Genomic DNA, 11,457 nt, shown 5'->3' with positions numbered 1-11,457 from the left:
GGTCTAGTAATATGTCATGGTCGACCGTGTCAAATGCAGCACTGAGATCAAGTAATACTAAGATTGAAATTTTTCCATAGGAACACTATTAAGTCTGTTCATGTCTATTATGTACTCATGTGTTCCACAGCCATAAAACATTACAAAAAACCATTGAGCTCCATTACAAAGTCAACACCTGCTTCTTTTCTTTGGATTTTTTCTCTTGTCTTCAGAAGACACGATGAAAACGTAACCACTTTAATGTTTTTTTTTTTTCTTCTTTACTTTATTAAGGTGTTTTCAAAAAGCTTTTCAGGCAGAACTAAGGCCACGCCGCAGGTATCACTTCAAAAACCCTTTCAGATGTTAAATCTTGATTGTTATCCATGAATAATACATTATACCCTGGGCTCCGCGTGCTGGCCGCTGACCAAAGCCACCGACATAATGCAGTCACCGGTTCTCGGCCGTGTGTGATGAGTGCTCTCCCTACTGCTGGGTGCCAGCGGCCACAACGGCCCAGTACACCACAAAAGGAATGAAAAGGCCTCCTAAAAATGTTGATAACCCAGGCCCCAAAAGACCCCATTCGATACTGGAGTAGTTGTCGCCATTTATCCCAGTGCGCTGCATTGTGTTGATAAACCGAAAAACAAAGAGAGCGAATGCTGCTGTAGGCCTCATGCGGGACACAGTGTCAGGGACGCTTGTTGGCTTGAACTCCCAAAATGCATGAGCACGCATGAACGTCCATAAATACAAGACGTCACTGAAACAGGTGAGGGTCTTTTGCTATTCTCATGCTTACACATTCTGAAAAGAGAGAAACATGAGAAAGAGAAAACAAAAAGGAGTGTTATGAGAGACAGAGGGAAAGACAGGCTCCAGTTGGTGGGAACGAGGCCAGGCCAAACACACACGCAGATGCAGAGCAATGAATTTGCATGAGCTGGCAAAAGCACCAGTGGTTTAGCTCTGCTCCAGCTGCCACTCACACGTGAATACTCATTCTACCTGTTTGATTAGAGCCTCTACTGGAGTTGTATTGGCATTAAAGTACTGCTGTAGGCACAATGTATCTGTCTGTACGCAAAGTAAGGTGTATTGCAGTAGGGTTGAAGCCCCCTGTGCTTCACCGTGTAAAACAGCACACGCCCATGCGTGCTTTGTTGCAGCAGTGGAAGATGTCGTATTCAGTTTGAAATCCACAGCTTTTGATGCAATATTAAGTGCAGTGAGGTGTTGCAGGAATGTAAGACATTACAGGGGGCACTTTGCGTCACGCTGACAGAAGAAAACGACAGGAAAAAAAAAGTGGAGGAAGGAGTCGGGGATGTGTCTGGGAGGCAGCTCAGCTGAGTCTCCAGAAACAGCGGAGGACCTTTTTCTATCCATCCCTGCCGCCGGCATCGCTACCCAGCCAAGTACCAACATCTCTGGATTATTGGTCTAAATATAGAAGCAGTCACACACACACACAACATGACTCATACATGTGATGTGGCAAAAATCTAAACAACGGATCTGCAAAATCACAGGATGCACAAGGACAGTTGGAAGACACGAAGCTCAGAGTGCGAGTCCTGTGAAAATCCAGACGTGATGAGCATCGTTTCGATTTTATTTTCAAATATGTACCCAGATGTCTGAAGATAAATCTTGAGATTAAAACCCGCTGTTATGTATTTCAGGACTGTCAGTAAGGACACAGCACACTACAGAAAGGCACACACACACACACACACACACACACACACACAACACTCAGTGAGCCAGGTCTTTTCATCAGTTCCACTGCGCTGCCTCGCCTTGGGTCAATCACACCAAATCGTTAATATGGTGGATGCTGTTGTCATTACATCTCCAAAATAAAAGCACCGTTTAACATGGCGGCACCATGGATCGAATGTGAAACAGGGAGCTATTAAATATGTTTTGGGGAGAGTGAATGATGGTGTGGGAGTGTGAGAAAGAAACAAATGACAATGAGAGAGAGAGAGCAGAAAGCTCTTTCACACTCGTGGTGGGCAGTGAATGTGTAAGCGACTGAAGAATAGCTATACATATGCAGTAGTAGTATATATATATATATATTTACATCACCACAACACACACGGATATGTGTGAGGACCGGAGAGAGCGCAAGAGCCCAGATTGTGGAGTGTGGCCTCGCTGAGCAAATATTACTCTGGCTCCCCAATTTTACTCTGTCTCTCTCTCTCTCTCTCTCTCTCTCTCTCTCTGTCTCATTCAATGTCTGTCTCTCCATCCGTCTCTCTGTATTCGCTCTTTCCCCACTGTGCCAAACACAGAGGGCCTCTTTGTTATTCAGAGTAGGAAATGCAACTGGAGCCAAATCTGGCCTGCTTTCTGTTTGATATCATCCCTCCTTTGTTCTAACCGTCTCCCATCACCATGCGCTTGGCTTCAGACAGACACATCGGAACAAGTAGCGCTCAGACGAGATAGATCTCCTGATGTCCTGTATGTCTGATTTCAAGCATATCCCGGGGTGACATTTAGGACTACAATAAAGGTCAAATAGATGTTTTCCACTGAATGCTAGTGCGAAGGGGTTGGTTTAAAGGTGGCTGCTGTGTCTGTGTAGTGTCTAATGCTTTATTAAAGTTAGTATACATCCTAAAGTCACCCCCCTGTGTAGAGGTTACGCCAAACTAGAAAGACTTAAAGGGGCGCTATGCAATTTTGGCCATTTCTTTGCTGTTTTCTAACTTTTTGCTCACAGGTCTTTTTTACAGATTGCAACAGAAGATTTAATGGGACCAAATAAATATTTAAAGGGACCAAATAAATATTAAAGATGCTGTAGGTACGGTTGTTAAGATCCAGGACTTATCCAAAGTTTCAGCACATATGGCAGAAAGTTAGTTTTACCTACTGCACCTTTACTTGATGCTTTATGAACCATTTATTAATCTTTAACTTATTACTATAAACATTAGTCGCAAATTTATAGTAGCATCCAAATAATGTGATTTAGGTGGTTTATTAACAATTGTTAACCACTGACTTACCTGAAGTATTAACTACCTATCTAACGTTATAAACTTATTTGATATTCCACTAAACTAATGATAAAGTAACAATATTGATGACATTACTAATAATTAGTAAACATTTTAAATCGTGATTTTATCCCTATTAACTACAGTTTAATTGCAATTTATCAATTCTAAGTGATGGTTAATATGAAGTGTTACAATTTTGTTTTTAAATAATTAATTAAATGTTGGTTTTACTCTCCAGAATCACATGTGAAAACATCTGTTTGATTAGCCAAACGGAAAAATGATGTGTGTGTGGCTACTCGAAATCCCAATCCAGTTACTGTAGCAGGTGTGACTGTCAAATGGTATCCTTGAACATGCAACATCCCCAACGTAGCTGAGAGCATTTCTGTGTGTGTGTGTGTGCGTGTGTGTGTGTGTGTGTGTGTGTTTCAATCCTTCCCAACCCCCGGGGAGCAAGACAGAAGAGTGTACATACTGAATGCTAATAATATTCACCAACATCACTTCTCATTCAGATGACTAGCAGTTATGAGCTCTACATCAAAAGCTTGTTTCATCTGCGGAATAATTGGGAATAAAAGGATTTTGTAAATATGGGAAACAAACTTGAGATTCAGTACAAACTCGTCTTTATTTGTGGAATCTATGTCATGCCTTCAGGGCTTGACATTAACTTTTTGTTCTCACCAGCCACTAGCGGCTAGCGGACTTCTGAAGTTAGTAGCCACAGTTTTGATCTGGTTGTGCTCCTTTTGTATGAAAAAAACATGCAACCAGAAAGCAGCCCCATTATTGAGATTTAAAATAGCTTGGCATTCCATTTGTTCAGATTTCCTTCTTACTAAAAATCTCAGTAGTGATATTGCTTAAAGTACGGCGCTGTTGCATTTAACACTGTTAAATTTTTCTTCTCACAGCAGTCAAGTGTCTGCCTCTTCAGTCATATTTTGCTGTTGTTTTTCAGAGTGGACTAAAGCAACTCACACACAGCCCAGCTGTGTTAGTCACAGATGCTGGGCGTGGGGGGGGGTAAACCTGTTTACACCTTCCCTGAGCAATGCACACCATCGTCTAAACAACTCCTCCTTCACACCACGTCCGCCCACCGCGGTTCCTAACCTGCGAGCACCAGCCAGCCGGTTGTTAAGTGTGTCAAAAGAGGAGATAAGGAGAGAGGACGGCAATCCATCAGCTCACACTGACAGCCTCGCACGTCGTCTGTCTCTGGAGTTGCTGCGCTGCCGCGCTCCCCTGCAGCTGCTGCTGCTCCTCCTCTCCTCTCATCACTTTCCCTCCGCTTTTCATCTCCGTGTTTTCCTCTCCTCTCCTCTCCTACTCTGTCGTTGTGTCCCCTTCCACCCGTATATGTCCTCGCCTGTCGCCTAATTAATATTAGGGCTGTTGATATTAACCACTGCATCGATGCATGGCGATGTGGATGTGGACATCTCTGCATCAATACAGTGACAGACCTTAATAGATCATTGTAGCCTACTGATGTTGCTTGTTCAGTAGGCTATACAGTATGGCCGCTGCTTTTTTAGTTTTTTGTTGTCTGCTAAAGTATCTTTTTTTTTAAAGGCGGATCCAATAAAAAGGGGAGTTCATATATCTATATATATCTGACTGCTTGAAGATTTACAACCCTAGTCAGTATGTCAGCTGCATTGATGGCCATCGGCTGCTTCCCTCCCTCCCTCCCTCCCTCCCTCCCCGCAATGCTGTGTCACTTCATTAGAAGTGTGAAAGGATGACCTTGCACTCTGTCTCTTTTCTGCTCAGTGTCTCTCTTTACTCTAAGTCATACACTACAGCTGTCCCTCTTACCCTCATCACTCGTCCTCTTATACTTTGCCTTAGCCGGCAAGTGCCCTTCATCTCTCTCTCTCTCTCTACCTACCTTTTTCTTTTCCTTGTCTTTCTATTTCTTTCTCTTTCCCTGCCCTCATTGTTCTCCTTCATTATCAAACGCTGTCAAAGCGTCCCCCGCTGTGCCACCCAGGTTATATATAGCTAGCAGAGGGGGGTGGTGGTGGTGATGCTGAGAGGTGGGCCATCTCGGGCCCTGCTGCAGCACACACAATTTTCCTGACATTTAAAAATATGCACACACACACACCCAAAAGACACACTTAAACCCATCCATTTTCTTGCAAGAGGGCACTTGTATAACCAGCGAGCAGAGGTGTGCGTGCACGCGTCTATCCAACACCTACCTGTCTCTCCGACATGACGTAGAGGTAGTTGCGGTCCAGAGAGAAGGCCATATCTCGCAGGACAGGGCTGCCGTCCTTGATGACCGATATCATCTCGTACTGGACACCGCCGTGAGGAGGCCCGTCGACGCGAATCTGAGAAAAACCCAAACGGCACAAACAGGTCCATGATTGCTATTTTTACCAGTATGACGGCAGGGCTGGGAAAACAGACAGATTGATTGACAGTGATGTCGTACGTGGGTGAAACAATATTTGCAAAACAATCTATCGTTATCATTTAGCTATACTTGGAGATTCAGGTGAGCGGACATACGCCATGATGGCTGCTTGGAGAGGGAAAAGAGTGAAGCATTAAAAAACAGCAGAGGGTTGACTTTAAATCAATTGACTTTAAATACTTGCTTTTCTTATTCCCCAAAAATGCGTAGCACTTATTGTATGATTTCATGTCTGCCCACTGTGATTCCATACAGGATGGGGTTACAACCACTGTTCAGAATGATGTGCATATGTTATTAGACCTTTGTGAAACCTCAGCTCTGTTTTCCTTTCCTCTTTCTCCTGATGAGTGATGTATTCCCTTTGGAGCTGCTTTAAACTTGAGGCCAAGACCACCTTACAACAACAGTGGAAAAGCCTTCTAATGAATTATCCGGGGTACGTGACCCCCCCCTCCTAACTCAAATGGTCCTCCACCAGCCCTGTGTTTCTTCAGCGTATCCTCATTGGACAAATATATACCCGGGACAGTTAATCTTGAAGGGGGTAGCGTGGGTTTTTTGAGAGATGTCTCTGTGATGTCACCAGGCCCTCCTCCAGCCATGAAAGCTGATGGGTCTATCATCTGTCCGTCCCCGCCTGCCTGCCTCCCTCCACCCAAACATTCATCCATCTATTCAGATGGTGACAGCAACAAAGAGCAGCCGGACTCTCGATAAAACATCACAGAGGGGAAAGTCAAGGCCATATGTCTGTCAAAAGAAGATCAACTGGGAGGGTGGGAGGGTATGCGAGCAAATGTATAACATATCGTTTTTCTATCGTCATAGAGATATAAACATGCGCTCTAAACACATCGGGAAAAATGAGTATGGGTAGGATTGCGTATCGTATATTTTCCTTATACCGTGCAGCCCTAATGTACATACACACACACGCACACAGCTTTGTGTATGTGTGAGTAAAACCGCTGGAGGGTATATTAGATGAAACGGCATCTAAGTTCACATGAAGCCCTAGAGCCTTGCCTTCAAAGCCTCAGGGTTAGCAGAGTACGGGACAGCAAGTGGCCCAGTTAAGGGGCAGAGCTCAAAAGTGGTTGAGCGTCCTACGGCTGACCTGCGTCTGACCCTGACAGGCTAATCCAAACGTGGAAAAAGAGGACATATGTGAAAACCATAAGTAGGAGGAGAAAGGCAGGATGTGGGGGCCGTGCCAGTCTTCATCTGGTTATTGACACTGCAGTGTGAAGGGGGACCTCAGCCAAATATGCTCATCCATAAAGCATGTTGAAGCACGGCCAGACCAGCGCTGTTCTCTTCTCTACTGTTTAAGTGTGGCTGTTGTGGGTGTGTGTTTGAGTGTGTGTGCACCCGTAGGAGCAGTCTGTCATGCTGTGATATGTGTCCAAGCAGGACGCCACTAGGGATCGCAAGATAACCCGACCTTTCCCCCCCTGCACGCCTGCAGTTCATCTGAATTTAGATCGCTATCACACACACAGTGTCTCACCACTGTCCAGGGGCCCCTAAATTCTCATTTGGCCAGAAACACACACTCACATAAACAGCTGTCTTTGAGCGTGTCCAGGACAAAACCTCTGCTCTGCAGGCAGGGGTATAACACTTTGTCACACACTACAACAAAAGCACTTACCGGGCCGGGCAATTACTAAACAGTTAGTCTCGCATTGCCAGACCTATCTCCACAGGGCCGTGGAGTAAGGTCAGGCTACATCACACATACATTCTGGGATAGGAGGGAAAAAAACACTCTGGGTCTGGTTGCATTTCTTTATACCAATCACAATTATCTTGGGCGGTGCTAAGCGTTGAACGTAGCGACGGTGGCTCTGCTAAATAGTATCGGGAAGGAACATTTTTGCACCCTTCAAAAGAAAATGCCATAAACAATATTAAATTAACTGTTCACACAGTATAGTCCAAAAATGCCACATTTAAATAGTAAATATAAATGAAGGTGAGGGACGTGTCAGGTAATTATCCTAGAAATGTACTTCCGTTGATCCAGACTACCAAACAGTTAACTGTGCAGAGGTGTGTACAAAGAGATAAAAGTAAATGACTTTCCCCTTTCCCTGAAATACTGTCCGTTTCTCAGTCTCTGCTTCTTTTGTATGAAAATGTTCTTTATTGCTCAAACAGCTTAGGCTTATGGCTCACACAGAGAAAATGGCAACAACATAACTGACACTCAAGCACTCCAGAAGCACTCACACTATCCCACCTTGAACACACAAAAACCCACAGCTGGTCGCTTTTCACATTAAGAAGCTGCTTTTCTACAGTAGCCGTAAATCTCGCAAAGTGCGTTACATTCACACATACGCGGACACAAACACACACCCAGGAAGTGAAGAAATGGGTTGTGTGGTTGTGTGTGGTCGGCTAGATGAATGGGAGGGACTTTGTAGGCCAGCCTCACCTCTGGGTGGGCGGAGGAGAAAATATAAAGAAACCAGTGCTCGTACCAAAACTAATTCTGTCCAAATCTCCGTCTCTTTAGCACACTCCCTCAACTCACTCCCACGCCACCTTTCTACTGACCTACAGTACTGTATCTACCACTTGTGGAAGCGACCCTCAGGCCCAAAACATCCATTTCCTCTGCATCGCTTTACTCTAGCCTGCTCTCCCAGGTGCTTAAACCTATCCCCTGTCTGCCCCATTTGACCCTGCATTATTTATCAGGCTAGGTGAGAAGGCTGCTAACAGGTTGGATTCATACCCACAAGCCCCTCTCACAATATAACTGTGTGTCTATTTTAGGAGGACCCATCAGATGAAACACACCCCTGGTGCCCCCGGGAGCTGGCCTTGGTTCTGCCTAGTCTAACACGGTCCCCCATTTCAACACCACAGCCATTAGCTGGCCTCTCTCTATCACCAGCGTCGGGGCCGAGTAAAGTGAGGACGGCGGAAAAAAGGTGAAGATGGATGAGTGTGTTGAAAAACATTCAACGTGTACCCCAGGGGCATCATGGCCTGTGTAGTTCATATTTGTGCAAAGAAAAAAAAAAAGTGTCTAGAACGTAAAAAAAAAAGATCAGAGATATACAATATTCACATGTGGCATACATACATATATATATCCTTCACATACACACAAATCCAAGCACACATGCATAGAACCATTGTGAAAAAGCCCTGGAGAACTGAGGACAGAAGTAAATGTCCCCAGGCATTACTGAGTGGGAGGACTTCATAATCTGCTAGCTATAAATCCAAACCACTTTCACGTGACTTTGGAATGCATTTTCTTATCTGGATTATTCTTTTTTTAAATGCTACCTGTGACAAAGTGGGTGAGCCATCACCATTTGATCCATGAATGCATTTCTTCCCGTGCTAGTCCCATCTTTATTCTGTAGCCAGTGAATGTGTGTGAATGGTGAATGGTTCCTGAACTATGCAAAAGCTTTGAGTACTCATTGAGACTAGAAAAACGGTATTTAAGAACAGTCTATTTACCTTATTATTATTATCTCGGGTTTGTTTGTATTGAAAATTATATTTTGTAACGTCGTATTCTTCGCCGACAAGTATTGTTTAAGTAGTTGTTTTGTTTTTTGATTTAATCGTTGGGTTTCTTGAATAAAATTGTTTTCTTTCTTCTGAATCTCCTGACTCAGCGTGCATTCCAGGAATCATCAAGGCACAGACACATACCATTTCCGTCCAACAACATTTCCTCGCAGTTGGCCCTGAAAAAGGACATGATGTCACATGTCTAATGTGGGCAATAAATAAACATCGATCAGAGCGATCCCAAATTTACAAGCAGTGTATAAGAGAGGAGCTGGCTGGAGATCGTAGCGGAACAGGAAACGCATGCTTGAATTACAGGAAATGTAATGTGACCATGGCAACCAAAACACGTCATGCTTTTACGCCCTCGCTGACATCATTTAAACTAAGTATGGGGGTATTGTATTAGGCTGAATGACTTGTTGATTATGATTTTTTATTTGATATAAGATGTATTATATGATAAGTTGGGGGGGGCCTAAATACTGGAGAGTGGTGATGATGGCCTTTGCTCAACCAGTGTCGAATCACTTTAGCAACATGTACTGCCACATGAGGAGGAGAAGAAAAGGAGAGGACAAGAAGAAGAGAGAAATGAAAGAGGGGAGAAGATGAAGATAGGAAAAGAGGTGTTATTTGTCAGCTAACATGTCAGCATGGATTAATTCTACTTCAGGCCTCAACACCAACAGCTGTTTTCACAGAGACGAGACTTGGAGAGAAGAGGAGGAGAGGAAGGAAGGAGAAAAAGTTTGTCAGCTAACATAATTTCATGATGGACCACACACACCAGACTTAATGTAAAAAATAAATCATTTTAGAATCATAAAACACACTTCATTCAAAGTTGACAGAAACAGGGAAAAAACTATGAAAAGCTGTTTTTGGTTTTCTCTGCACTTCCCCAACCATCACACCTCTAGTTTTGGTTGAAATAAACACATACTTTACCAATTTACATGTCAAAATATGTGGGCTCTATACACACTAAAAGCACTGTTTTTTTAAATGGAGTCTGGTTGCTTTAACGCTAGCTATGTCATAGCTGTTTCTGGGAAACACAAAGGCCTTAAAAATATTTTAAAAATGTGTGTCTCTGAAGGGATAAGACACTTAACACTTTTATTATTTTTTATTAAGTTTTATTGCATTTGAATGTGCACCAAGTAGTAGGCACACTGTTCAATTTTCTTGCGGAATTTTGTAGTTTTGTGTTAATGTTTATTGATACAAGACCCATTTTGCCATTGCCTGTTTTAGATTTGAGAGAATGAGACACCCCTAAGAGGAATACGGGTCTGCCTCAACAGACTGCAGAAGATAGGAGGAGCTATTTAAAGGAGTCATTGGTCAGTTTATAGGGAAGGACATCTGTACAGCTGTGAGTAGGCTGCGTCATGTTTAGTTGATTTGAGTTGTTTTCTCAGTCAAGCCAAGTTTGCATCTTTGTTGCTAGTCTGGTTCATTACTTTCCCAACATTACCACAGAAAAACACGCTTTGCTGTGGACTGCCATGGGTGGAATGACATTAAAATAATGTGTTTTTTTGAAGCAACTCAAAATGACCAAAAGTGATATCTTTAGTCATTGTCCTGAAAACCCCTGACTGCTTAGAACAGCGCCAAGTGGAGTCCCACAGCATTGTCACAGTTTCAGAGGGGCTGGCTAAATGCATTCAATTGTTACATTTTTCTAATTTCCCTAATTAAGTTAACTTTTCTTAAATATACCTACATTGTAGAATATTGTAGAATACATATCATTTACTAGTCATGAGATGGCAAAGTTCCCAGCTGCCACATGCTGCAAAAAACTGGTTTAAAAAAATTGAACTTTTGTTTCTACGTATAAACTTAATGTTGCAGTACATAGTCAGGCATAAGGGTATAAGGTGGTGGTGGTGTTGTTTGGGGGGGGGGGTTGGCTCAGCAGGGAAGCCATGGCTGCGGCATCAGAGGCCTCCCCTTGTGGCTACAAGGGCCCGTGCCAGTGGGGAGCTTTTGATCAGACCATGTAAGCACCCTGGAAAAACGTTTGAGGATTGACCAAACTCCAATTCAAATTGCCCTTCTCCCTCTTTCTCTTCTCTCCCTTGGTCTCCCTGGGTTTGAACATTATGCCAGACACTGGATCCCTAACCGTGTCAGTCTCTGTGAAGCAATTTGAGTGAAAAGTGCTGAATAAATCCACAGTAAACGTGCATCAAATGTGTGTTGACATTGCAATGTGAATGCTGCTGTTTAGAGATTTAAAAAAAAGACAAAAAAAAGAAAAGGATGCCGTTATGCAACAAAATGCCAAAATGATCAGTTTCCAAATTGTATAATCCTACACTGTAAGAGTAGGGACATAAACATGAGTGTTTAAATTTAGCTGTGAAAGCCAAACACTGTGAGGTAAGATTTGCTGATTCTATGATTTGGTCTCTGTTTTACAGCTTGTCTCCAAGTATTTGT

The 11,457-nt window shown here is 43.3% G+C and overlaps 1 protein-coding gene across 1 annotated transcript in view; it reads right to left on the bottom strand.

Moving 5' to 3' along the window:
* Positions 1-11,457, bottom strand: part of plxna2 (plexin A2) — a 207,933-nt gene that overhangs the window by 118,511 nt on the left and 77,965 nt on the right. The window contains exon 4 of the mRNA XM_034875731.1: positions 5,231-5,365. Within this exon, the coding sequence (XP_034731622.1) occupies positions 5,231-5,365 (135 nt within the window). The remainder of the gene's footprint in view (positions 1-5,230; positions 5,366-11,457) is intronic.

This window comes from Etheostoma cragini, chromosome 7 (assembly GCF_013103735.1).
Source record: "Etheostoma cragini isolate CJK2018 chromosome 7, CSU_Ecrag_1.0, whole genome shotgun sequence".
NCBI lineage: Eukaryota > Metazoa > Chordata > Actinopteri > Perciformes > Percidae > Etheostoma > Etheostoma cragini.
This window is presented reverse-complemented; position numbering and strand designations above follow the sequence as displayed.